Below are 25,572 nucleotides of genomic sequence, written 5' to 3' on the forward strand. Positions count from 1 at the left end.
TAAATTAAAGAGAAAATTAATGTGTTTAGGTTTTTAAACCAACTGGGAGATACAAAAGTTTGCAAAGATTACTGGGTACATCCTATTGTGTGCCATTCACTGGGGACTGAGAGATAAGATTCCACCGTGGATGAGTTAATCCAGACCAATAATGTCTTGAATTCAGTCAGTGCATATCCATTCTAGGCTAGACGAAGCCAAATCTTCCTGTGACCTGTAAGCTCCTTTGGCACTTATTAAGAATTCTCTAATTAGATGGTGTTAATTCTTCAGGGCAGCGACTTGTATTACACTTTGATTCTGCATGGTTTCTAATAATTATCAGTAGTTAATACTCTTCTACTGGATAACTGCATTGGCCTCTGCTACCTCAGCCGGACTACCTGTAAGCTAAGTAAGCTTCTTCGAAGCGGAAACAATAGAATCGTGCGTTTTAGGAAAACAGTGTCTTGAAGAGTGCCTAGAACTGTCTGAAATTATAACTTTCGGAGTTTGGGAAAGTGTACGGAAGGGTTTTCTGAGCATGAACGGAAGTCACTCTGAGCCTTCTGCGGTGATTTAAACGATAGGTGCTATATTCAGGAGAGAACAATCTGTTTCCATTCGTTCTTCCCAATGCACCCACAAGCAGGTGACCAAGTAGCAATCTGTCTTCGTTACGAGAAAATAAAGATCGTATTCAGACAAGTCTTAAGGCACCCTAACTCCTCGTCTTCCCATAGTAAAGATGGCGGCTGCCTAAGCATAAGCTACAGGCATCACCACTTCCGCGTCTCTCTTGCGCCCTGGTCCAAGATGGCGGACGAGGCCACCCGGCGTGTGGTGTCTGAGATCCCGGTGCTGAAGACTAACGCCGGACCCCGAGATCGGGAGTTGTGGGTGCAGCGGCTGAAAGAGGAATATCAGTCCCTTATCCGGGTCAGTTGTGCTTCTACGGCCCACCGTATCGCAAAGGGGTTGCGGGTAATCAGGTGTCCTCAAGAATAGGCTCCGTGTAGAAGCTGTTTCCGGTTTTTAAGTCTAACTCCCGAATTTATAGAAATGGAACGATTCCGGGGCTGGGGGACTAACGAGGGATGGTGGGGAGATGATAGAAGAGACTCAGAATAGGAGCACAGTGGGGCTAGACCTTGGCTAAAAGTAGCAGTTATTTTAGGTATACGCTTCCTCGGAAGGTGACGTGTCTCTGGGGCTCCAGGTGTTTTTTTCTCCTGGACGTACGAGAGGTGGTCAGAAGTACTTCTGGGGCTCCAAGTCCCACTCTGGATCTCTCTGCTCCTTCCGTCATTCTTCCTGAAGTAGGTGCGCACGTTAGGGCTGAAAATTCAAGAGTAGGTGTTAGTTGCAGAGAGATGGGGAACTTAGCTCACAGTTAGAAACGAGCCATCTTCTCAGCTAATTTCCCCACTGTAGGAAGAGAAGAAAGTTTGTCTTCCTTGTAGTGGTATCTTGTCTTCTTCAAAGGCCAACAGTTCTCCTACCATACGTATTTGTTCACTTTAAAAAAAATTATTATGCACCTAGAACTTAGAGAGCGGATACAAAGCTGAGTAACAGGGAGCCTACTGAGGGAGAAAGAAACATCATTATAGTGTTTAAGTGGAGAGAGAGACAGAGAACGATATGTACAGAAAAATGGCTAGGATGTTTTGAGAGCATGCGGAGAGATACCTAATCTAGCTTGGGTTTGGTCAGGGAAGCCTTCCTGGAAGAAGTGATGCTTGATCTGAGACTTAAATGGTAAACATAATACTGATAACGTAAAGGTTTCAGGACATTGACTACAAAAGGAACAGCATGAGGGCTGGCCCGTGGCTCACTTGGGAGAGTGCAGTGCTGATAACACCAAGGCCATGGGTTCGGATCCTATATAGGGATGGCCGGTTAGCTCACTGGCTGAGCGTGGTGCTGACAACAACACTAGGCCAAGGGTTGAGATCCCCTTACCGGTCATCTTTTTTTTTTTTTTTTTTAAAGGGACAGCATGAGTAAAGGCATAGAAACTAAAAGCAGCATGATGCATACGAAGGAACATGTAGTTCAGAGTTGTTAGAACATCAATTGTGAGGCGGGGAGTGGTAGACAAGGCTGGGGAGAGAGGTTTGAGAGCTTGAATTTTATCTTGGAGGCTTCGGGATGCCTTTAAAGTATTTTAAGCTGAGGAATAACATGGTCAGATTTGGGCTTAGATCAATCACAGTAGAGAAGAAAATACAATTGATGGGGTAAGACTGTAGGTAGGAACCAAGTTAGGAGATGGTCATTAATCTGACCAAAAGAGAGGTGATGATTTAAACTAGGCAGTTGTGAGGATATAGAGGGGAGATAGATTTGAATAATATTCAGAAGGTAAAATCAGCAGGACATCATCAAGGATTGGTGGAGTAAAGGACAGGGAGAGGTCAAGGATGATTCCCAGATTTTTGGCTTGGGTGACTGAGTGAATGCTTAACACTACCACTTCAGATTGAGAATGCAGGAAGAGAAACAGGTCTGAAGGAATATTATAAATTCCAGGTGGAAATGCTGAATTTGAGGTACCTGTTAAATGAAGGTAGAAATTTCATCGTTTAGTTTTATACTGGAGTCTGAAGCTCTGAGGAAAGGTCTGGACTAAAAGATAAAGATTTGGGAGTCATCAGCATATGGGTGCTAGCTGAAACCAGAATTATATGAGGCTGGAAGGGAGAGAGTTGCCCAGGGAGGAGTATACCATGAAATGAGTTGTGGGCTGAGGTCAGACACTATCAGAAGTGAGAAGAGAACCCAGGTGATATCTTCAAGTCTTTTGTGCCTGCTAAATTGAGAGGAACCCAAGCATTCTATTCTCTGTTCTGGGCAAGTCGCTACTTACCAGTGTAGCTTTGTCTTCAGCTTTGCTTATGTGATAAAAGTTGGGTAAACACACTAAGAGAAAATAATCACACATTTTTCTCTTGAGGGGAGGGGGACAGCTCTTGGCCCCAACTCTTCCCTAAAAGACTTCACTCTCTGTTTTTAGTATGTGGAGAACAACAAGAATGCAGACAATGATTGGTTCCGACTGGAGTCCAACAAGGAAGGGACTCGGTAGGTAGACCCTCCTGGGAAGTATAGGGTGGGAGGGAGTAATACGTGGCCTAAGCAATATGGTATCCCAGTGCCCACTGCCAGAGTTGCCCTGGCTTATGTTAGCTGTCTTCACTCCTACAGCTCCAGAGCTCCCCATTTCCCATCCCATGAGTCTCCCAGATTGGTGGCCTAAGCCAAGATGTCACTTGAATGTGAGAGTAGGCAAACTGGACTGAGGTTTGGTCTTTGTTGCAGGTGGTTTGGAAAATGCTGGTACATCCATGACCTCCTCAAATATGAGTTTGACATAGAGTTTGACGTGAGTGTGATGGAGTGGGAAATATGAAAGTTAGTAGAAGGGGAGGGATTAGGTAATTGTTAACAAGCTAACCTTTCTTGAAGGGACCAAAGAAGATCTTTAAAATGGGAGGGAAAAGCTAAGGTTTGAAGCAAGCATAAATCACAGATACTCCTCTCCATGTCCAGAGTCCTGGTATATATATGCTGCGGGGGAGTTTGCCGAACATTTTAGTTCAACCAAAAAATATATCTGATTAGATTAGCTCCTTTCTATTCTAATTCTGTTTCATTAAGGCTTTATAATTCCTGCAGATTCCTATCACATATCCCACTACTGCTCCAGAAATTGCAGTCCCTGAACTGGATGGAAAGACAGCTAAGATGTACAGGTAGGACTGAAAGGAGATGGAAAGGGGTCAAAGAAGACCTTAGGGAAGAACTTGGGAGGCAGAAGATTTTCCCAGAGTCTTCTGGCCTAGAGAGGCCCCAGGCCTCCCTCTGCCAAGCCTGGGCAAATTACTTAGCTGAGCTTGTTCTCAGTTCTGATCAGTAGTAGTCTTCTGGTGCTCTCAAGAGGCTGCTGTGCTTTATGGGAAACTTTGCATGTTAACACCTTCCTCTTGTTCCTGTCATAGGGGTGGCAAAATATGCCTAACTGACCACTTCAAACCTTTGTGGGCCAGGAATGTGCCGAAGTTTGGACTAGCTCATCTCATGGCTCTAGGGGTAAGTTGGGTGTATCTGGTATATAATGGGGAAGGGGAGGAGTTAGGCCCTGAGTGTACAAGAGAAGTAGCTGAGAGTAAACAAGGAATAACAGTGTTGTCCTTTGGGCATGTTTCCCCAGAATCTCTCTCCAGAAGGACTTCTGATGGAATGAGAGGCATTGACTGGGTGGTAGTAATCTCACAGGGTTTCCCTTATATTGCAGCTGGGTCCATGGCTGGCAGTGGAAATCCCTGATCTGATTCAGAAGGGCGTGATCCAGCACAAAGAGAAATGCAACCAATGAAGGATCAAGCCACTGAGGCGGGACAGAGGGACCTTTTATAGGCTACGTTCCAGTTTTTCCTGTGCATCACTCTTACTCATCTAACTACTTTCTCCCACAGCCCTTTACCCCAAGTTGTTATTAAGTAACTGCAGCAGGCATTACTGGAAAAATAATAATAATGTTGCTTCTGAGTTTTTAAGTTAGGCTGCACTTGGGCCTTGGAAAACCAAGAGGCAGTTTATATCCCCTCCCCAGGTGGAGCAATGTGAAGTCCTGGAGGCATAGGGAGTAACTAAAAGTGAGTACATAGATTTTTTGGTTTTTGGAAACAACCCATCAATAAAAGCTGCTTCCTCTGATAGCCTGTGATTCTTATTACTGGCCATTAACAGAGGGTGGGCAGCTAAAACTCAAGGTACATGAACACTTACACTAGGTTGAGAGGGAGGGGGATATGGGGGACTCTAGGGTCAGGAGCTGGGGAATGAAAGGAAATCTGACTGCTGTCTCTGTTGCTGAGGTCTGCCATTGTCCTTTAGCGGTGAGCCGTGCTTCCCGTTGGCCTGCAAGGAGCTTGAGAAATAGTTTTGTAGGGCCAGAATTCCTGCCCTCCGGGGATCTTCCCACCCCTGTGTAGAGTGCAAGATACTTATCCACTAGCCTGCGGGCTGGACCCAGGCCTGCAGCTTGCCACATGGGCACCCCTGTTGTCTGAGAAGAATCTGTAATGCAAGCTTCGCGGCCAGAATACGATGGTCATATCTACATCCCTATGGGTCACAGGACGGGGCTACGGATATAGACTTGCTTTGGAGTGATGGTTTAAAGACCACCATGGGCAGGGCTGGGTACTAGTGGTCCTAAAATTCGCTGCGTTTCCATGGTGTCAGCCGTGGAGCCACGGGGGTGGGGTCACGCAAGCGCCAAGGAGGCGGGCAGGGGGATTCCGTGTGTGGGTGCGCAGGCGCTTTGAAACACGGTGAAGCCGGTGGCAGGGCGGGACCAACAAAGATGGCGGCAGCCCCTGAGGCCGGAACGATCTGGGCGACAGCTGCGGCTAAAGCTGCAGCCCGGCCCGCGGGGGGGCTGCACGGGGGTAGTAGGGGGTGGCCCTGAGCTGGGGCCTGGCCCCGGCTGGCCTCCCCCGCAGCCTCACCGGGGCAAAGGTACGGGCCGGGGAGTTATGGCGCGTGGGGGAAGGGGATGGGCTGAGGGAGGTCTGTTCCAGACCCTAGAGGACGCTCTCCACAAAGGCAGGGGCACTGGAGACCCGGCGGGGCGTGGGAGAACTGGGCTGGAGAGACAGCATCCCCTGACCGTGGGGAATACGCCGCCGGACTCCGTAGCCAATCAGCGACCTCGGCCTTTATGCCCTCGAGAGGGGCGGACCCGGCTAAAGCCCTGCTATGGTGGGAGAGGTGCAGAGATTAGGGGTCAAGGAGTTCGTCCTCCATCCCCGACCACTACTCCCTGAGCCGGGACACCATTTCGGAGCTCGGAGGGGTGGGGGTAGGGAATGGATCGCAAGTCACCTATTTAGTCTGCTTCATTTGCAGCACGAAGGGGCAGGGGTTTGAATATGGAACGCTGTCTTTGGGGCTGTTATCCTTGCATCTACACTACCACTTGACCAGAGGTCCTAAAGTGACCCAGGGCACATCTCACTTGACTAGCCAGGTATGGGAGCCCTTGTTATGAGTTTATAGATTATAAAGACAGCTGAGATAGGGATTATCACTGGCTTTTCAGTAAAGCTGTATTCTGCAGGGAGTGGGTGGGGGATATAGAAAGGGTCAAAGTCATGGGCTGCTGTGATTCATTCGTTTGCTCAATGGATACTAAGTATTTACTCTGTGCCAAACACAATGCTAGATACTAGGGATACAATGACTGATTTGATAGATGTGGTTCCTGTCCTCAGTGCATGTGGAAGCTAGTATGGTAACCTAGGTTCCCATCTCCCTCCATACTCAAATGCTGACCCTCTCTCCTCCTAGGTCCGGCCTGTGGTGTCCACAATGCCTCAGGCCTCTGAGCACCGCCTGGGCCGAAACCGAGAGCCACCTGTTAATGTCCAGCCCCGAGTGGGATCCAAGCTACCATTTGCCCCCCGGGCCCGCAGCAAGGAGCGCCGCAGCCCAGCCCCTGGGCCAAACCCCATGCTACGACCTCTGCCACCCAGGCCAGGGCCCCCTGATGAACGGCTCAAGAAACTGGAGCTGGGACGGGGACGGACATCAGGCCCTCGTCCCAGAGGCCCACTTCGGGCAGATCATGGGGTTCCCCTGCCTGGCTCACCACCTCCAGCTGTGGCTCTGCCTCTCCCTTCCCGGACCAACTTAGCCCGTTCCAAGTCTGTGAGCAGTGGGGACTTGCGTCCAATGGGGATTGCCTTGGGAGGACACCGTGGCACTGGAGAGCTGGGGACTGCACTGAGCCGCTTGGCACTCCGGCCTGAGCCACCCACTTTGAGACGTAGCACCTCTCTCCGCCGCCTTGGGGGCTTTCCTGCACCACCCACCCTGCTCAGCATACGGACAGAGCCCCCTACTTCCCATGGCTCCTTCCACATGATATCTGCCCGACCCTCTGAGCCTTTCTACTCTGATGACAAGATGGTGAGGACTGCCAGCACACATGGCCTTCCATGCCCATGTTCCTTTATGCTTTCTTGCCATCATATGGCTTTTCTGTCCCCCATTTTCCCCAAGTTCCTTTCTCAATCCCTAATTACAGCAGTTTGGACTCTCTTCTCTCCCTTAAGTACCCTTAAGCCTCTTAGACCCTTTTTTGGTTTGTCTATGACTCCTCATGGTGTGCTGTTTCATTCCCCAGGGAGTTAACCCAACTATTTAGAATTCTTCTTTGGGTCCCCAGGCCCTTCCTTTCCCTTACTACACCTTCTCTCCTAGGCCTCTGCCTAGGCCTAATTAATCTCTGGAGCTGAAGAGGGGCGGGCTCAGAACGTCTGAGCTAGTGTAGTTGCCCATTTGCTAAGCTAAGTGACCTAGGCGGATTGCAGTTAGAGCCAGCAGGAGAGGGTGCAGGAAGGGGCCACGGGGGCAGGAGGTGGATTTGGGGGCAGCAAGGTGGGGGTGGGGAGCAGCTGGGCAACAATGCCAGTACTTGGGGAGTTGCCCCAGGAGCTGAAACACCGGCTAGCTGGGCAGAGGAGTAAGTGGGGAACAGGTGGGACAGCAATGGCTGAGTCCGTGGTACACTCAGCTGTGATGGGCTTACTGCTCATGACCAAAGAGGTAGGGAGACTAGAATACCCAGTGAGGGAAAGGGGGTACAGTTTGGGGATGAAGCACATAAGGGGTCTGGAAGACAGTGGGCAGCATGCTGTTGAAAGGTTAAAGTGACAGGTAGGATATTTGAAACTTGCTGACTGTATTCTGACCTTGCAGGCTCATCACACACTGCTTCTGGGCTCTGGTCATGTTGGCCTCCGAAATCTGGGAAATACGGTGAGAGCCATTCTCCTGCCCTTCCTCTCTAAAAGAAGCGTGAAATGGTGCTTGGGGTGGGGAGAATCTGTGGACCTGGGGAAGGCATGTGGAAGGAGATTACTGAAGCTCTTCCAAGGCTTCCTGGGCACTGGCCTGGAGAGATAACAGCAGTGTCCCTACTGCTCCCCAGTGCTTCCTGAATGCAGTGCTACAGTGTTTGAGCAGCACTCGGCCTCTTCGGGACTTCTGTCTGCGAAGGGACTTTCGGCAAGAGGTGCCTGGAGGGGGCCGAGCCCAAGAGCTCACTGAAGGTAGGCCAACAACTCCTGCTTCCTCAATTCAAGTCCCTTTTTCCCCAACCCCTTGCGGACCTATCTGCCAGTGCTGGTGGCCCCCAACCCTAACTCTGGCAGTTGTATCCATTTTTCCCAGTGCCTACTTTCCTAGAGGTTCTTTTCTACTCTCTGAACCTCCTCTTGCTTGCCTCTTCCAGACATTAACCTTTGTTTTCCTTCCCCACTCCCACCCCAACAGCCTTTGCAGATGTGATTGGTGCCCTCTGGCACCCTGACTCCTGTGAAGCTGTGAATCCTACTCGATTCCGAGCTGTCTTCCAGAAATATGTTCCCTCCTTCTCTGGATACAGGTGGGAGAGCTGGAGGGTTGGGATTTCTCCCTGGCCATGTCTGGGGATAGGGCCAAGCAAGGGCCCTGGCAGCATTGTTCTGAGCCTTCAGATGTTCTTCATCCAGGAAGTGGGGACTGATGTCTGGGCAGGGGATAGTGTCTTTGGACTAGGAGGGGATCATATTCTCTGTCTGACTGTAGCCAGCAGGATGCCCAAGAGTTCCTGAAGCTCCTCATGGAGCGGCTACACCTTGAAATCAACCGACGAGGCCGTCGGGCTCCACCAATCCTGGCCAATGGTCCAGCTCCCTCTCCACCCCGCCGAGGAGGGACTCTGCTAGAAGAACCTGAGTTAAGGTAAGGGTCGCTCCCCTCCCTCCTCTCTCCAGCAGCATTCATCCTTCATTGAACTGAGCTAGGACTAAGGATGTAGGGTCCAGGGAAACCCTTTAGCTTCGAAAATGGTTTGAAAAGCAGGGCAGAAGTAGAAGGAAGGAATGAGGCAGAGGGAGGCTGAGAGGTGCATATGGAGGTAGAAGATAGTATTAGGGATGTGACCAAATCAAGAGAGAAGGGGATAATTAATCTACAACACGGTACATAAAAAGTGTTTGAAGCCAGGTAGGGGAAGACAGCTTGTCCCTTGGGTATATTCTTTTCCTCTCCTCTCACTTTGGGTTTCCTCAGAAAGTCCTCTGAAGTGTTACTCCTTTGTCTTTCTCTTGAAATGTAGGGCAGGAGCTGGGTTGTGGGTGGGGTACACAGCTCTGTGGATCATTTCAGTGGTGTTGGGGGTGCCCAGTGTTCCTGCTATCTCATGGGTGCTCCCCACTTCTCTTGATCTATGATAGTGATGATGACCGAGCCAACCTAATGTGGAAGCGTTATCTGGAGCGAGAGGACAGCAAGATTGTGGGTACGCAATGGGGCAAAGCAATGGGGGGAAATTTGTGGGCAGGGGTGCAGGCTTAGGAGAAAAAACTTGATACTATCAAGGGGTATGGGAACAAGCCTGGATGATGATAATGTGTAATGGTGTGAATAGTTTGTTAGGAGTGTTGATAGTGAGAAAGGAGGGGTTAGGTAAATGGGTGGGGAGAGATGGGAATCAGAGAAAGCACCTCAGACATCCAACAATGATTTTTTTCTCCTTCCCCTTTGCTTTTGTCTAGACCTGTTTGTGGGCCAGTTGAAAAGTTGTCTCAAGTGCCAGGCCTGTGGGTATCGCTCCACGACCTTCGAGGTTTTTTGTGACCTGTCCCTGCCCATCCCCAAGGTGGGATTCCAGAGGATTCCAGGGGTGGATGGGACATGGGTTCTGTGACCCAACTCTTCCGATCCCCAGAGTATGGGAGGGAGCTCTGTGGGTTTCTGGAGCAGAATTGAAGCCTGGATTGATTGAGAAGAGTTGTAAAAATTCAGAACATGCTGACCCTTCCTTCCCCTTTCCCCTCAGAAAGGATTTGCTGGGGGCAAGGTGTCTCTGCGGGATTGTTTCAGCCTTTTCACCAAGGAAGAAGAACTAGAGTCGGAGAATGCCCCAGTATGTGGGGGTTCACAATGGATATAGTAAGGGTGGGAGACTTGGGGGACATATGGATAAAAGGGATTACATAATACATTAGTATGGGGATAATATTTATATGTCTGGGTTTGTGTTGAAGTGTCAGATATGTCCTAGTACTCCTAGGGCAAAGGGGAGTGGCCCAGAGGATTCAGAGGTAATGGGGAGCATATTAAATTTGTACGTGAACCAGTGTGTCAGAAAAGCCAAATTAGGTGAGGAGCACATTAACCTAATGCTAATTTGGCATTTATTCAGGTGTGTGACCGATGTCGGCAGAAAACCCGAAGTACCAAAAAGTTGACTGTGCAAAGATTCCCCCGAATCCTCGTGCTCCATATCCTAATCCTCAAATTCTTATTTCTCTTAGGATACCTCCCATACATTTTCTTTCCTCACTCTCCATGTTTACAGAGGCTGGTCTCTTTGGAATTGAATCTTCCTTCGGAAAACCCTGCCACCCCACCTTTCCCTACTGTGCTCCTAGTATATGTTGGGGGAGGGGAGAGGGCAGCCTTCAGGACCACAGTCCCTCTCAGAGGCCCTCTGCCTCCCAAATGCTCCTTAACCAGGGCTTAGATCTGAATCGATTTTCCGCCTCCCGAGGCTCCATCAAGAAAAGTTCAGTAGGTGTAGACTTCCCGCTGCAGCGACTGAGCCTAGGGGACTTTGCCAGTGACAAAGCCGGTGAGTCTAGCGGGGAAGGTCATAAGGAACCTCAGGAGGGGGACACAGTTCTGACTGTAGAACTTGATCATCTCTAACCCTGCAGGAAGTCCTGTATACCAGCTGTATGCCCTTTGCAACCACTCGGGCAGCGTCCACTATGGCCACTACACAGCCCTGTGCCGTTGCCAGACTGGTTGGCATGTCTACAATGACTCTCGGTGAGAGCCGCCTCCTGTTCAACTCCCCCATTTCTATTCACCTCCTTCCCACCGCAGCCCTTACACCTTCCCCTTCTAGGAAGCCCCAGGAGAGGTGGGGGGGTCTCGCCTGATCTCTTCCTGGATACTCTGAGGTTGAGTCTTGAGGGGAGGAGGGAAGATACAGAAATGACCACAACCTCTTCCCCATTTCCCTTTTTCCTAGTGTCTCCCCTATCAGTGAAAACCAGGTGGCATCCAGTGAGGGCTACGTGCTGTTCTACCAACTCATGCAGGAGCCACCCCGGTGCCTGTGACATACTCCTTTAAGCTCTGGCACCTGTGAAATCCTTTCAACACCCTTAAGCCCCAGGCTCCCCATTTACCTCAGAGACGTCTATTTTTGTGTTTTTTTAATCGGGGAGGGGGGAAGGGTGGTTGTAGCTCCCGTTATTTTTTTTATTAAAAAGTATCCTTCCACGCGGAGGCTCCCTTGTCTCCCTGCCCCATGTACAGAGGTCACCAGGCCCCTGCCCATGTACAGCCACCTCTGCAATCTCACTTTTTGTGAATAAATTTATTAAGAAAAATTGATGTCCTTATTTGTATTTGTGCTTAGGGGGTGGTTATATAGAACTGGGCCAAATTAGTCTTCCTTGGACCCAGTTCCCGCTCTGAACAGGTGGGGGCGTTCTCAGTGCCAAGGGGAAGAGTCGGGAGTGGTGCTGGACCCGGACGATCTGTGCCCAAGCAGGGAAGGTTTAGTATTGGGAGGAAAAGAGGGAAGGCAAAGTTGAAACTCAAGAAGCTGCGGGGAGGCCTGAAACTAGAGGGCAGGCACTGGGGCAAAGGTTTTGCCGTCGATGGAAGCTGCTTCCCGAGGGCGAGGCACCGAAGAACCCCTGTTGACAAACACTGGGTGCGTTGCCGGGAGGCCCTAGCTCCCGTAGGCCGGGTCGGTTGCTAACATCAAAGAGATGTTTATGGAGCCGCCTCCCCGCGGACCGGCCTCCAGTGTCCCCATCTACTCTCCCTACAGCCCAAGCTCATGGGGACCTCTCTCCAGGGTTCTCACCCTAGCTGGGTCTGGAAAACTTGAGCTCGGGAATGTTAACTTCAGGACTCGGCTCTCTCCGCCTCGGCCCTGGGGAAAGCAGTACCGGCTACGGACGCTCACTTCAACCTGGCTCTGAAACAGTTAACCTCTGCTTCCCAGAGCAGCGACTTACAGCCGCCGTCGCTCCGCCTGGTAGAGTCACGGTCAGATCAGTGTTTTCATTGGTGAGCGTGATCCGGGGCCTTCCAGGATCCACCAATCCAGAAGCAGGAAGGATAGGGTCGGGCGCGTGCGGTGAGAATAGAGTGGAAGGAGAGTTGGAGAGACCTAAGGTCTGGGGGCGGGAGTAGCGGACATGAAGCACTTGTTGGCTTAGTGAGGCGTGCGAAGCAGAGCGCCTCAGAACTCAGGCCTCCAGCCCGCCGGCCGAGCCCTGCCAGAGCAGATAGCTTGGGTGTGACCTTTATCTGCACTCAGCGGAGCGCCGGCGGGGTGAGGTCCTGCGATCTCTACTTCCTTCTCCCTCGTTTTCTCTCGTTGCTCCCTACCTGTCGTGGGTGAGCCCTGGCCTCTGAGCGGGGATCTCACTGTTCCACCAGCCCATCCACGAGCGCTGTCTTAGTTTCTCCTAAAGCAGAGAGTGGCTTCGTGTGGAACGCGGAGCCCGCGGGGATTTTGGAGCGCAGGGTGCGCCCCGGTCAGCCTGTCCATATTGCCCCCTTTTCCCCTGGCTTCCCAATGGGTCGGACCGTGGTCGTGCTGGGCGGAGGCATCAGCGGCTTGGCTGCCTGTTACCACCTGAGCCGAGCCCCCAGTCTCTCTAAGGTGAGTGCCACACATGTGCCAGAGGGAGCCTCGTTTAATACTCTCCCGTTTCCAGCAGAGGCTGGATGGATCCTGGCCTGAGGAATGCACGTCCCCTTTCCCCTCCAAACCTCTCACCCCGCGGCTACAGACGGTGCTTGCAGTGTCCCTTCTTGTCTCCAGGTGATTCTGGTGGAGGGTACCGAGCGTCTGGGAGGCTGGATCCGCTCAGTCCGAGGGCCGGATGGTGCTATCTTTGAGCTTGGACCTAGGGGAATTCGGCCAGCGGGAGCCCTGGGAGCCCGGACCCTGCTCATGGTGAGAGGCTTGTGGAATGTCTGGGATAGTTTGCGGAGGGGATTTTCACTAGGGGAATAGTTGGTGGGTCAGACCTTTCCTTAGTTTCTCCTCTTCCCGACGGTGTGTGGAGAGCAGGTTTCTGAGCTTGGCTTGGACTCAGAAGTATTGCCTGTCCGGGGAGACCATCCAGCTGCCCAGAACAGGTTCCTGTATGTAGGCGGTGCCCTGTACCCCCTACCCACTGGCCTCAGGTAACACCATCACCTCCTTATTGCACATCCTTCTACTTTACCCCCATCCTCATATCCCTTCCATTTCCTCATGTTTTTGTCTGTCAGCCCTCCCAGCAAAAGCGGGCCAAAAGGATGGAAATGACCCCCTGGAGCTGGGGAGGTAAATCAGGAGCTCTCTCCTCACTATGCCTTCCTCCATGCAGGGGGCTACTCCGCCCTTCACCCCCCTTCTCCAAACCTCTATTTTGGGCTGGGCTGAGGGAGCTGACCAGGCCCCGGGGCAAAGAGCCTGATGAGACCGTGCACAGTTTTACCCAGCGACGCCTTGGACCTGAGGTGACAGTGCAGAGAGGTCCCAAACCTCAACCCTCCTACACCAGCTGCAGAATTACCTACTCAAACCTACCACCTAAGGGCTCTGTATCATTTGGGGATGTCCTCTTCATACCCACTGTAATTCCCCAAAATCAGGGTTGGGGGTGAATTCCTTCACTTCCTTCCCATCCTTCTATTATAATGGGAATGCCCCACAACCTAAACCCTACCTCACCCCCATTCCCTACCAAGCAGGGGCAGTAGAAATAAATTTGTGTAGCATATTCCTTGGCCTCTTAGTCCCAGTCTCACCCTTAAGGTGGCGTCTCTAGCCATGGACAGTCTCTGCCGTGGAGTATTTGCAGGCAACAGCCGTGAGCTCAGCATAAGGTCCTGCTTTCCCAGCCTCTTCCAAGCTGAGCAAACCCATCGTTCCGTATTACTGGGGCTGCTGCTGGGGGCAGGTGAGGGGGGTATTGGTTCAAAGGGTGAAGATATTAAGGACTGCCAAAGTAAGACATTGGGGCAAAGGATGCTATTTTGATAATTCTTCTCTGCTTCTTCGTCTGCAGGGCAGAGCCCACAGCCAGACTCAGCACTCGTTCGCCAGGCCCGGGCTGAGCACTGGAGCCAGTGGTCACTCCGTGGAGGGCTGGAGATGTTGCCTCAGTCTCTTGATGCCCACCTGACTAGTAGGGGGGTCAGTGTTCTCAGAGGCCAGCCAGTCTGTGGGCTCAGCCTCCAAGCTGACGGGCGCTGGAAGGTAGGGGAGCCCCCTAGAGTATAATGAACCCATGTCAGCGTTTCCATCTTTAAGTGGTTTAATAAGTCCAGGTTTGATAGGACTAGAGTTACTCATTGTTTTTGTGCCCTAGAAGCTATTTAGATATGGGCTGCCCCAGGTTCCTAGGCCTTATTTGTGGACTTTCCTCAAAGACCCCTTTGATGCAAGTCTATAGGTAGAAGTAGTGCTTATTAGTGGCTCAGGGATGGGGAAAGAACCCAGCTCCACAGAACATTCAGAGCAGCCACACTGGCCTCTGTCTGGCCCACTTCCTGGAGTGTAGAACAGTGATTTTTGTGTGGACTACACAGTCACTCAGTCTCTTCATCCTGGGTCAGCACCCAGCCTTTCCTACCATTTGGGTGCCTGGGAAACTGAGAGTGAGGCAGCAAAAGTCTTACTTCACCCAAAAAATTCTCATTATCTCCATGTCTCTCAAATGTTTTCTTCCTTTCAGGTGTCTCTAGGGGATAGCAGTCTGGATGCCGACCATGTTATTAGTGCTGTTCCAGCTTCAGGTAATGGGGTAGCCGCCCTCCCCTTGCCCGGCCAGCATAAGGCCATAGCTGTACTTAAACCAGTAGCATCACACCATGCCCCTGAATTGGTCATCTCTATGGCAGTCTAATCCCAAAGAGACTTGACAAAACTGTAGTGTGAATGCCTCCTGAATCAGGCCTCTGCCTGATTTCCTCCAGTGCTCAGTGAGCTGCTCCCTGCTGAGGCTGCACCTCTGGCTGATGTCCTCAGGACCATCACTGCTGTGTCTGTAGCTGTGGTGAATCTGCAGTACCGAGGAGCTCGTCTGCCTGTCCAGGTATGACACAGAAGGGAAGGGAAAACATGGGCTCAGCTGGAGCCTTTCCCTCCTGACCCATGGATTTCCTTCTCTGCAGGGATTTGGACATTTGGTGCCATCCTCAGAAGACCCAGGTGTCCTGGGAATCGTGTATGACTCAGTTGCTTTCCCTGAGCAGGATGGGACCCCCCCTGGCCTCAGAGTGACTGTGAGAGGGGGAAACTTTGCTTAGTGTGGTTTCCAAAGAGCTCCTCCATGCCCCAGAGTAGACAAGGCCAGGCTGGTCAGTGCTATGTTCCCTTCCTAGGTGATGCTGGGAGGTTCCTGGTTACAGACACTAGAGACCAGCGGCTGTGCCTTATCTCAGGAGCTGTTCCAACAGCAGGCACAGGAAGCGGCTGCCACACAATTAGGACTAAAGGAGCCACCAAGTCACTGTTTGGTCCATCTACACAAGGTGAGTTGGGATAAACTCCCCTAGCTCCCCACTGAAGGCCTTGAAGGCAGGGACTTATATTTGTCACTGCATGTTAACCAAGGCCTGGGACAATCAATAATAAACTTTTCTCTGCATCTTCTCTTCTCTCCCCAGAACTGCATCCCCCAGTATACACTAGGCCACTGGCAAAAACTGGGTAAGGTGGGAAAGCAGCTGGGCTGAGGAGGACCAAGGAAATCAGACCCCCAGCTATAGCATGCCTTTCATCCTTTCCTTCCAGAGTCAGCTAAGCAATTCCTGGCTGCTCAAAAGTTACCCCTGACTTTGGCTGGAGCCTCCTATGAGGGTGTTGCTGTCAATGATTGTATAGAGAGTGGGCGTCAGGCAGCAGTCAGTGTCCTGCGCACAGAACCGAACAGCTGATCCCCGTCTCCCATTCATGAAAATAAAAGTTGCTGGAGCTTGTCTTGGTCTGGCTGTTCTGTTACCTGGAGGCATAAGGGTAACAGAGGGACAAAGAGAGGGTAACAGGGGACAAAGGGTAACAGGGGACATAGAGGTAACAGTTACATAAGGGTAACAGGGGACAAAGAGAGGCAAAGTGTGCCTGGGATGCAGAAAGCAGGAGCAGAGGCAAGACAAAGTCCTTTATTAGAAAATATATCAAAATCCCAGCCCCCTGAGCCAGGACCAAAAGAGGGAGCTACTCCAGCACTCGCAGAAAGTGCCCAGGGAGGGGTTTCCTTCACCAAACAACTGTCCAGGAACCATAAATAGAATAAATATTCACAGAGGTCCCAGGAGAAGCCAGATCACTCTTCTCTGCATAGGAGAGGAAGTGGCTTTGGGGTCCAGCCCTGCTCCTACTCCAGGGACAGGGGACTCCCAGCAGTCGTCACATAAAATGACATCAAGGATTCACAGTCAAAGCCCTGGCAGGTGACCCTAGAAAGAGGGACCCTCCAAGTCTAAAGGAGCCCAGCTCCAGTCCAGCAGTGAGGCAAGGCCCCTCCCCACCCCCCCAACATAGCACTAGAGTTCAGTTTTCCCATAACCCTCTAAGAACAGTGAGGAGCTGAGGGTGGGGAGAATACAACCCCTTTGATTCAGTTTCATGATTAAGGTGGGCAGGAAGAAGGAGTCAGTGTGAACCATGGGGGGCTGTGTGGTTGGCAGTAGGCAGAGGGCCAGGCCTGGCTGGAGGCCGGCGCTGCAGCATCTCTTGACGGAAGGCCTGGGAGGAACCAGGTGGATAACGGGGACCAGAGGGAGCCCGGGGACCCCGAGGGTCAGTCCCAATGTCTGCTGTGATGTTGGTATAGAGAGGACCCAGCTCTCGGGCCAATAATCGGTATGTCAGTGAGTTCATCCCATCTTGTGTCCAGGAATTCTGGGTACGAACCAGGAGGTCAAATCTGAAGGTTAGAGATTGGAGACTAAGACCAAGAAAGGAACAGCCAGGAATCTAGGGACCTTAGGGGTTTCCTGGTTAGGGGTACAGAACCCTGAGGATCCGATAACAATTCCCAGGCTGTCCTTCCTTCCTACCTGTGGGGATTTTCCTCGTTGCCCTTATCTCCTCGGTGCTTCACCATCTTATAGTGTCCCACAGATGTGGGGGGCCGAGAGATCTTCATCCCAGCCAGGCGCACCCTATAGGAAAAGTGAGGGGCTCTTGGAGGATCGAGAGTGGAGGAAAGCTGCTGACAGGTGAACAAGAAGAGCTAAGGCCAGCAAGGAAGAGACTGCATGTTTCTGTACACAAAGAACAACAGCTACTAGTTTAAAAAAGGGTCAAGTACTATAAGGGAAGAGAAAGTCAAAGAAAAAAAGGAAATGGCTAAGAGAATGTAAAAGCTAGATGTATCCAAATCTTCAGGGCCCAGTGCCAGGTACACTGGCTTCTTTAAACGATTGGCAGAGGTAGGTTTGCACCTCCTACCTTTGCTTCCTAAATGGCTCCCAGGAGCTGCCCTTGCAGTCTGGGAAGGACAGGGAGAATGAGGGGTCATTTTTGTCAAATGGATAGGACAAGACTGGGAGTTACAGACCCAAAATTAGCAATTCTTATTTAGAATAGCAGCTGAGCAGGGCTGGCCCCATGGCTCACTCGGGAGAGTACAGTGCTGATAACACCAAGGCTATGGTTTCAGATCCTATATGGGGATGGCCGGTTCGCTCACTGGCTGAGCATGGTGCTGACACCAAGCCAAGGGTTAGGATCCCCTTACTGGTCATCTTTTTTAAAAAAAAAAAAGAATAGCAGCTGAGCTACCCCAACTCCTCTCCCGCTGGCCCCCTGGGTTAAGGAAAGGGTGGAACCAGGTAATCGGGACCTTAAAAACAAACTCCAATTCTGACACAAGGAACAGGAGTGAAGATGGCCTGGGAAGAACTGAAAGAATACAAGCATTTAGAATTTGCTGGGTGCTTTACATATATCCAGAGGATGAGAATTCAGAGAGATGTCATCCCAGAGGACACAAGAGGAAGTGGAGACAATGGGTACAGTATACCAAGCCCAAATATTCATACCACAGACATGAAACTGGGTCAGCCGAGGCTGAAGGTCAGAATGTTCACATGCTAAAAAATGAGTTGGTATCATGCCAATGGCACAGGCTTTTTTTTTTTTTTTTTTCTTTTAAGTGAGTCTAGGCTACATAGAGTTGAGTCCCTCTCCTCCATCCCATATGAATTGGCCTGGATGCAACCATAGCAGAAGGCGGGACTAAACTCTCTAGGCTCCTCTCCAGCTCTGGAATTCCATGATACTTTTTCTTATTGATCTTATCTTCTCTCCTAGGAATATAACTAATGAGATCTAGGAGAATGAAGGATGACAGAATGGGCAGCAGTGTGCAAAGTCTGACCTGGGTAGACTGAAAAGACTAAAGGAATGGGCTCAGGGCAGGACCAGGGACATAAAGGTTGGTGTTGAAGGGCTGTGACCAGGGGTGGTGGTCTTAGAGGACAGGGATCCAGGCTGGGATAGGGAGGGAGGTGGTGGCAGGAAGTCTGACCTGGTAGCAATGTCGTCATCCTCACCACCCCAGCCCCAGTATTCATTGGGAAAGCCATTCATCTTCAGGTACTGGTCAGGAGTGAGCGCTGAGACCCCTCCAAAGTACTGGGGGTACGGGAGGCTAGGGAGAGAAAGAGTTTTGCATCCCACAAGTCTCCTGGGGAGACATCCCTACCCACATTCCCCTTGGCTCTCCTCCTTCCACTGGGAAGGGTTTCCCTGCTTCCCAGAATCCTTTCATGCCCTGTACCTGTATCCAAACTTGTTCATGGCAACAGCAACATGGCGGGGTCCCCGGGAGTCACACACGTACAGATTGTGGTCATTTTCTGGCAGGAGATCCACATCATGCAAGAACAGGCAGTCCCATTCTTCATCACGAAGGGCCTCCCGCACCCCAACATTCAGCAGCTTTGCTCTGTTAAATGTTCCATTTCCAGCCTAGAAGATAGTGGACAGGGACCAGATTATGTCTTTAGGTAGCACAGAGAAAAAGGTGCTGAGGTATATAAATGAATGTGAGGTGAAGGGCAAGGAGAATGGAGAGAAAGACAAGCTACATTTTCCATTTTTTCATTTAGTCATTCAACAAATTTTTCTTGCTATCATATGTACCTGATACTTACATGCTGCTGTTAACATTTAATCCTGACAACCAGCAACCATGTGAAACAGGTGGTATATTAAGTTATCTGTTGCTCTTTGCCTCATTTTAGAGGATTAAGTATCTTGCTCAAGGTCACACATGTAATAAATGGCAGTACAAGAATTTCAGCCCAAATCTGTCCAATTCCAAATTTGTACAAACCACTCAACAAAGGAAAAATCACAGAAGAATATAGGACAATGGGAATATCCTAAACAGAATAAGAAGTATGGGACTAACAAATTTGGAAGAGCAGTGCCAGGTGCTTCTCCACATTCAACAGTATGGCCCTCTTAAAATAACTCCAGGGACTCATTAGATGGGAGTGGAATGGCATTTGCTTGAGGCTTTCTGATAAGAGAGAGTGGGTTAGGGACCGGGGGTACCTGGTGGATGACATAGATGCCATAAGCAAGCTGCTGGCGCTGCAGGAAGGGGTGCAGGTGGTACAGCAGCAGGCGCAGGTGATGCTCCCGGGCACGATGGGGCACAATGATGGCTGTTCGGGAGCGGGGCTCACACCCTGCGGGGCGGTACCGGCCCCCTGGTTTCACCCAGGGATTGCGCTCCACAATCTCTGCCAGCGATGGCACTGGGTTAAAGGACACCGACACAGGACCCACTGTCGGGAGGGAACGGCAAGTTCAGGGATTGGAGGGACAAGGGGAAAAGAATGATTATCAGGGCCTTGGAATACCTCTGGCCCTAGCAGTCTGGTTCTGCGGTTCAGTTCCCCCCAGAGTCACTAAGAAATCTCACAAGCCTTGGGTTCCGCATCATTGGGATAACTCTACAAAGCCTGGAAGGTGCAGGATCTTTACCTCTGCATTCCACAAGTCTCCTGGGGAGACATCCCTACCCACATTCCCTTTGGCTCTCCTCTTTCCACTGGATGTGGGTTTCCCTGCTTCCCGGAACCCTTTCATGCTCTGTACCTGTATCCAAACTTGTTCATGGCACTACCTTCTGATTTTGGGGTTCTATAACTTTCTGCTGCCTCACAGGGTTGGAAGCTACAATTGGAGAATGGAGAGAACTGGACTTCCAACTAACTAACTAGACCACGGCTTATCTACAAGAGAGACAATTCCTAGCCTGGGACAGGAAGAGCCCAAAAATGGGCAGGTAATGGAAAGCTGTGGCCCAAGCCGGGAACCTAGTCTAAACTCCGAATTGAGTCCACCCCATCTTAACTTCAGCCCACCTTCAGAGTACATTAATCTGTCCTGCTCCTGCCACTCCATGCCTGCCCAGGCCTCTGTGTCCCCACAGTTTGTTCTTTCCTTCACCTCCTCCTTCCTTTTGTACTCACCTAAGAGAGGAGACCGTTCTGGACAGTAGGGCAGACCTTGAGGAGCTGGAGGACCCCCTGGGGCAACAGGGGCCCCAGGCAGGTGACTGAGGTTACTGTAGACATCACGGGGGTGAGAATAGTCAAATGTTGGCCCCTGATCTCGGCCAAATAGAGCACTGAGGCTTCGGAAGCCTCCCAGTGACAGGTACATCATGACAGCCAGCTGGGAGCCCACAAGCAGGGCCAGTGTGCCAGGCCGCTCCAGCAGCCTCCGTAACATCCTGGGTTGAAGTCTGGGGAGGGAGAGAAGAGAATTCTGGGGGCAGGCAGGAAGAGAACAAACCAGCAGGGAGATCAGAAAGTAGAGATGAAGGTGGTACCGGGGGTAAAGAGGAAAGAGGCAGAGAACAAGTCACAGAAGGGAACACACAGGTGTACAGTCGTGGAAGGAAAGCAAAAAGAATGTTACCACCAGCAGCCCTACAACCTGTTACTTCCAGCCCAAGTTCCACCTCCTCCATTTCCCCCCAAACCACTCCCACCATCTACTCTCAGTCCCCACCCCCAAGAATGCTTACATCATTCAAGTCCCATGTCCATTTCAGAAAAGTCTCTGGAGAACTCCACTTCCAATTTCAGAGAGGAATAGACTCACCTAGGTTTAAACTGCCTTCTTCAGAATGATGGGAACGCCAGGGGGTCCCGGGGGTGCAGAGATGTGAGGCATTATCTAAAACTGGAAATGTCACAGAGGACAGAGAAAGGCTCCATCCAGCGCTCCCAACAGCGAACCTGGGGCCAGCTGGAACAGAAGTGGTCAAGGATAACCAGCCACCTGCACGGGCAGAGGTTAGGATCAGAGTGAAACCGGTTACCCAGACAAGGGAAGTGAGAGAAAGTGGTTGGAAAGAAAAGAGGAGGAGCAGGAGATGCAAGGTCCGTGGCCTTCCTCCCGGGCTACCCTGGAGCAATAGTGTCAGGTTCCTACTTACCCAGCCCACTACCCTCACTCCAACAGGACGGACTTGTTAGGGGAGTGGGGACAGTGCAGTTAAAGGAAATATTGTTTCCCCCCAGACCGAGAACCCGTTCAAGGGGCGAAACAGTCATGACAGGACCGTAGAGAGCCCTGGGTGAAGTAGGAGACAGGCTCCTTCCTTCAAGTACCTGGGAGCTTGCTCGGCAGGTGCAGGCAGCATGACCACCTGGTAGCTGCAAGCAAACAGCCCCGGAGCTCGGCGGGGAGTAGGTTGGGGGTGGCGTCCTCTACCTTTTCTACCCTTTCCCAGTCCTAGCGGGGGTGGGGAGGAGGGTTACCGCTGAAGTGAGAAAAGGAGAGGGTGGGCTGGGGCAAAGACGGTCCGGGGAAGCTGAGCGGTCTCACCTGGAGGGGCGTGGTCAGCGCTCGGCAGTGGGTTAAAACTCAGTTCTTTCGGAGCACGCCCATCTCATCCCAATCTCCCTTTGCGTTTGCCCTACGTTGCAAAGTGAGCCCACCCGGCCCCCGTCTATACTTCCACCTGGGACCCGGACCTGCTCAAGCTCGTCTCCAGCCTTTACCCAAAACTTCTCACCCTCCCGACTGCCCGAACCTTTCTCCCGGACCTCTCTCTCCGCCGTTCCCAGCCTACATACCTGGTCTTCTGCTCCCGTCGTCACCGCCACCCCGACAGCCGGGCAGGCATCGTTGCGGCCATCTTGGAAGCGGGCGCTGCGGAGGCGGGGCCTCGCGTCATGGGGCGGGGCTTCGGAGCGGAGCCTCCCCAGCGGACTGAGCAGGGTCTCAGGACCGCGTGGCCTGCGGGCAAGTGCAGGAATACAGCCCCGGCCCGCGCGGCTGGGACGCGGTGTAGGCCGGAGGTCGGAAGGGGCCCTATCCCTCAGACTTGTTAAAGCCCTTCGTTTCCCTAAGGGCCGAAACTGAGCAAGGGGCTGGTAGGACAGTTTCTGGCGCGTCCGATCACCTCACTATCACCCCGGGGTAGGCTTAGCCCCTCTCCCAGTGTGTCAGTGGCGTCCCCTGCAACCTAGTGCCACTTAGTATCGAAATTTTTTCTCGCTCAGGCTGTAGCGTTGCAGACTACAACGCATTTTTGTGTCCCCATGGTATTCCGCAGGCCTTGAAATAGAAACGGTTAATAAGACAATGAAACATTGTAGGTGGAGGGAAAGGCTGCGTCTGCTTTAATGTAAGAATGTGTTTCCTCAGATATTACAGTAGAATGGACGCTCAGTTAATATGCAATATGTTTGTCTTGTGGCTTCCACTACCCCCAGGTATTAATATATTGTGTCCCTTAGAATCTGATGTTCTCGCTGAGGAAGCAATAAGAGACTTGAGTAACTCACAGTGTCCGCCTCAAAATGCTCATGGACTTGTGTGCATGTATGGCGGGGAGGAGGGGAGGAGGGAGAGGAGAGGGGAAAGAAGTAAACAATATAATGTGATCAATATGATAGTCCAGAAATGACACCTCATTCACACGTGGAGATTCCAGAAGTGATGGCTAATGGGAAACCTGAAAGAATTGTCTATAGCATATCCTTCTGCTAAATGAGATTCTGTTTTCATGGGAGTTATTTTACAATTCAGTGTAGGTAACTGATCCGCATGCAAATTATGTCCTGTTTGGTAGAGGTTCAGTTAACCTCCTACTCCCCACATTGTGGAAAAAAATTTTTTGCCTTCGTTTCCATGTTCATTTCTGTATTCAAATGTTCTCTAGATTTTCTTTTGAACCGGTTGTAACATCTGCCAGTTCCTTCATCAGTTAAGAAACAAATCACATGTTAATTTTTTTCTTTTCTTTCTTTCTTTTTTTTTGGTGGATATCCGGTACAGGAAACGTGTTTATTTTTATATGGGTATTGACAAAGACTCCTTAACCAAACCTTAGACAGGCTTTTCTGAGCCCCTCATTTCGACTAGCTTTGGTCCTTGGGCAATGTCTTGGGCCTGCCTAGCTAGTTTTAGCAGGAATCCTGCTAAGTCAGTTTGGTGAGAATCCCCCACCCTTGATATCTCATCGCCCTCACCTGCCTTAGGCAAGTTTTCTGTTAAGCCAGTTTGGCAAGAATCCCCCTACCCTTGATGTGGTCTTCCGTCCACTGACTCCCTCATTCTGATCATTGACTATAAATCCCCGCTTGTCCTTGCTGTATTAGGATTTGAGCCTGATCTCTTTTCTCCCGCTTATTGAGTAGTCTTTTGACCTATCACAATAGTCCTGAATAAAGTCTTCCTTACTGTTTAGACAAGTGTCAGAATAATTTTTTTAACAGTATGAGAGTCATAATTCTACCTTTTTCTGAATATTACCTTTTAACAGATGAACAGTGTTTTGGACAGATAAAACCATTAAGAGCAAAAGTCTAGAAATGAGGAAGAAATTTGGGAGTAGGGGAAATTAAAAATGGATCAGTAAGGCTAGACAATGGAGTGAAGGGAATGTTGAGATATAAGACTGGAAAGGGAAGCAGGTACCAGATGATGAAAGACTCCATAAAGCACAGTAAAAGAATTTCAGGTTTATCCTGAGGTGAGAAGAAGGCATTAAAGTGCTCTAAACAGAGAGAATTCTATAATCAGACCTTTAGGAACTTTACACTGGTGGAAATGTGGAGCATGGGGCTGGCCAGTTAGTTCAGTTGGTTGGAGCATGGTATTATAAAACTAAGGTCAAGGGTTCAGATCCCATACCGGCCAGCTGCCAACCCCCACCCTCCCCCCAGCCCCCCCCCCACACACACACACAAAAGAAACACGGAGCATTAACTGAAGTGGTCAAGCCTGGAGGCAGGGAAACTATTTAGGACATTACTGCAGAAATCAGAAATCCAGGAGTAAGGTGAAGGTCATGCAAAATAAAGTAATATCAGTAGAATGGGAAGGAAGAAAGTATTTTTGAGATGATTAAAAAAAAAAACAAAAATCTGTTCTGACCAGGTCAGCTAAATTACAGTGCCTTGGGAGATCTGGGATAAGCCAGTAGTCATGCCTCATGTCCCGGAAAACATTATCATAAGACTCTTACTTAGAAGCAGATGTGATGGCATGTCTTGACTGCTTCTTATAACCCTTACCCTAGATCCCTGTGTGTGGGATGTAACCTAGTAACAATCCCAAATCTATACGTCATGTACAACCAATAGAAAAACTGATCTAGTGATGGGGGGGCGCTGTCCTCTTCTCTCCCCTTTGATTCTCCCACTTTGTGTGATTATAAAATGCTGAATTTTGCTGACCTCCTCCAAAGCATATTCAAAGGCAACTTGGCTGTGTCTTCCAGGACGGCAGTTCCTTATATACGCTCACATAAACTTCTTGCTATATGTATTTGGCATCAGTTTTCTTTTTTGGGTCAACAGAGAACTTTCAGGAGATAAGCAGGACTTGGTGACTGACTGGATGTGCCAAGCCAGGGAATTAGAGGACTCCAAGATGACTCCTGGATTTCTGATTTGAACCACTGGGTGGTACCATTTAAAGAGAAACAAAATTTAGGAAGAGGCACATTTTAGGGGAGGGGTAGAGATGACAGACTTTGGACTTAATGAGTTTGATGTGCCTGTGGAGGCTCAAAATAAGATAATACTGGGTTTGAAAACAATACCAGCTGTGAAACCCATTGGCTGTGAGACTGAGCAATACATCTGTAAAATGAACCCCATCTTAAGGGATTTTGTAGTAATTAGTGAGAACTATGGACAAATGCCAGCAGACAGCAGATATTCAATACATCTGAATTTTGAGCACAAAACAGGAACCGAATAAAAGCTGATTTTTTAAGGAGTTCACTATGTAGCAGAAAACACAGACTAATACAGATCATTGAAATGTGGTTCTCCTAGAGAAACCTCTACTCCTCCAACTGTTACCGACAGGTCAGGCTCGGCTTGCCCTCTTGCCTTAAACAAATGACCTGAAAGTCCAAAAGTTTTTGCAAGGATTGGAAGGTTTATTCAGATTACCGGTACTCAACTAAATGTCTAATCAAGCAAACAAACAAAGAGAAAAGAGGA

At 50.4% G+C, this 25,572-nt stretch overlaps 4 protein-coding genes across 16 annotated transcripts; 3 read left to right on the forward strand and 1 right to left on the reverse strand.

The window, feature by feature from the left end:
• The first annotated feature begins 753 nt into the window (after positions 1-753).
• UFC1 (ubiquitin-fold modifier conjugating enzyme 1) lies at positions 754-4,704 on the forward strand. Its single transcript, XM_063104226.1, has 6 exons — positions 754-918; positions 3,002-3,069; positions 3,307-3,370; positions 3,664-3,740; positions 3,987-4,077; positions 4,283-4,704. Exons 1-6 carry the CDS (start codon positions 796-798, stop codon positions 4,361-4,363), a joined length of 504 nt encoding a protein of 167 aa, XP_062960296.1. The 5' UTR covers positions 754-795; the 3' UTR covers positions 4,364-4,704.
• Positions 4,705-5,342: 638 nt separating this feature from the next.
• USP21 (ubiquitin specific peptidase 21) lies at positions 5,343-11,444 on the forward strand. Of its 6 annotated transcripts, XM_063104819.1 has the most exons (14): positions 5,343-5,511; positions 5,902-6,022; positions 6,343-6,963; positions 7,756-7,815; positions 7,988-8,108; positions 8,332-8,443; positions 8,626-8,781; positions 9,276-9,340; positions 9,597-9,700; positions 9,881-9,967; positions 10,247-10,325; positions 10,568-10,675; positions 10,761-10,875; positions 11,081-11,444. In XM_063104819.1, exons 3-14 carry the CDS (start codon positions 6,364-6,366, stop codon positions 11,169-11,171), a joined length of 1,698 nt encoding a protein of 565 aa, XP_062960889.1. In that variant the 5' UTR covers positions 5,343-5,511; positions 5,902-6,022; positions 6,343-6,363; the 3' UTR covers positions 11,172-11,444. The 6 variants fall into 6 exon arrangements, with proteins under 6 accessions (XP_062960889.1, XP_062960888.1, XP_062960890.1 ...); XM_063104818.1 differs by lacking the exon at positions 5,902-6,022; XM_063104820.1 differs by lacking the exons at positions 5,902-6,022; positions 11,081-11,444 and having other exon boundaries at positions 10,761-10,967.
• Positions 11,445-12,179: 735 nt separating this feature from the next.
• PPOX (protoporphyrinogen oxidase) lies at positions 12,180-16,050 on the forward strand. Of its 5 annotated transcripts, none has more exons than XM_063105051.1 (12): positions 12,180-12,736; positions 12,899-13,033; positions 13,151-13,266; positions 13,452-13,584; positions 13,883-14,027; positions 14,136-14,326; positions 14,805-14,865; positions 15,046-15,164; positions 15,244-15,354; positions 15,454-15,603; positions 15,739-15,781; positions 15,866-16,050. In XM_063105051.1, the coding sequence occupies exons 1-12, from the start codon at positions 12,650-12,652 to the stop codon at positions 16,006-16,008; spliced, it is 1,434 nt and encodes a 477-aa protein (XP_062961121.1). In that variant the 5' UTR covers positions 12,180-12,649; the 3' UTR covers positions 16,009-16,050. The 5 variants fall into 5 exon arrangements, with proteins under 5 accessions (XP_062961121.1, XP_062961123.1, XP_062961122.1 ...); XM_063105053.1 differs by having other exon boundaries at positions 12,180-12,403; XM_063105052.1 differs by having other exon boundaries at positions 15,435-15,603; positions 15,866-15,954.
• Positions 16,051-16,219: 169 nt separating this feature from the next.
• B4GALT3 (beta-1,4-galactosyltransferase 3) lies at positions 16,220-22,249 on the reverse strand. 4 transcript variants are annotated; one of them, XM_063105232.1, is made up of 8 exons: positions 22,186-22,249; positions 21,206-21,385; positions 20,569-20,843; positions 19,643-19,878; positions 18,861-19,051; positions 18,609-18,731; positions 17,134-17,238; positions 16,220-17,000 (listed from the first exon to the last, which is right to left on the reverse strand). In XM_063105232.1, exons 3-8 carry the CDS (start codon positions 20,828-20,830, stop codon positions 16,727-16,729), a joined length of 1,191 nt encoding a protein of 396 aa, XP_062961302.1. In that variant the 5' UTR covers positions 20,831-20,843; positions 21,206-21,385; positions 22,186-22,249; the 3' UTR covers positions 16,220-16,726. The 4 variants fall into 4 exon arrangements, with proteins under 4 accessions (XP_062961302.1, XP_062961303.1, XP_062961305.1 ...); XM_063105233.1 differs by having other exon boundaries at positions 20,569-20,866; XM_063105235.1 differs by having other exon boundaries at positions 21,206-21,352; positions 22,186-22,248.
• Between the last annotated feature and the right edge of the window lie 3,323 nt (positions 22,250-25,572).

This window comes from Cynocephalus volans, chromosome 8 (assembly GCF_027409185.1).
Source record: "Cynocephalus volans isolate mCynVol1 chromosome 8, mCynVol1.pri, whole genome shotgun sequence".
Lineage (NCBI taxonomy): Eukaryota > Metazoa > Chordata > Mammalia > Dermoptera > Cynocephalidae > Cynocephalus > Cynocephalus volans.

What these genes read in the sequence shown, in the direction of transcription:
- UFC1 (XM_063104226.1), top strand. Translation starts at nt 796, where the DNA reads ATGGCGGACGAGGCCACCCGGCGTGTGGTGTCTGAGATCCCGGTGCTG. An exon ending in AATATCAGTCCCTTATCCGG is followed by an intron (nt 919 to 3,001) that starts GTCAGTTGTGCT and finishes CTCTGTTTTTAG; the next exon opens with TATGTGGAGAACAACAAGAA. An exon ending in CTCATCTCATGGCTCTAGGG is followed by an intron (nt 4,078 to 4,282) that starts GTAAGTTGGGTG and finishes CTTATATTGCAG; the next exon opens with CTGGGTCCATGGCTGGCAGT.
- B4GALT3 (XM_063105232.1), bottom strand. Translation starts at nt 20,830, where the DNA reads ATGTTACGGAGGCTGCTGGAGCGGCCTGGCACACTGGCCCTGCTTGTG. An exon ending in ATGAACAAGTTTGGATACAG is followed by an intron (nt 18,732 to 18,860) that starts GTACAGGGCATG and finishes TTCTCTCCCTAG; the next exon opens with CCTCCCGTACCCCCAGTACT. An exon ending in GATGACGACATTGCTACCAG is followed by an intron (nt 17,239 to 18,608) that starts GTCAGACTTCCT and finishes CTTTTCCTATAG; the next exon opens with GGTGCGCCTGGCTGGGATGA.
- PPOX (XM_063105051.1), top strand. Translation starts at nt 12,650, where the DNA reads ATGGGTCGGACCGTGGTCGTGCTGGGCGGAGGCATCAGCGGCTTGGCT. An exon ending in AAGCTGACGGGCGCTGGAAG is followed by an intron (nt 14,327 to 14,804) that starts GTAGGGGAGCCC and finishes TCTTCCTTTCAG; the next exon opens with GTGTCTCTAGGGGATAGCAG. An exon ending in GAGCTCGTCTGCCTGTCCAG is followed by an intron (nt 15,165 to 15,243) that starts GTATGACACAGA and finishes CCTTCTCTGCAG; the next exon opens with GGATTTGGACATTTGGTGCC.
- USP21 (XM_063104819.1), top strand. Translation starts at nt 6,364, where the DNA reads ATGCCTCAGGCCTCTGAGCACCGCCTGGGCCGAAACCGAGAGCCACCT. An exon ending in AGCCCAAGAGCTCACTGAAG is followed by an intron (nt 8,109 to 8,331) that starts GTAGGCCAACAA and finishes CCACCCCAACAG; the next exon opens with CCTTTGCAGATGTGATTGGT. An exon ending in CTTTGCCAGTGACAAAGCCG is followed by an intron (nt 10,676 to 10,760) that starts GTGAGTCTAGCG and finishes CTAACCCTGCAG; the next exon opens with GAAGTCCTGTATACCAGCTG.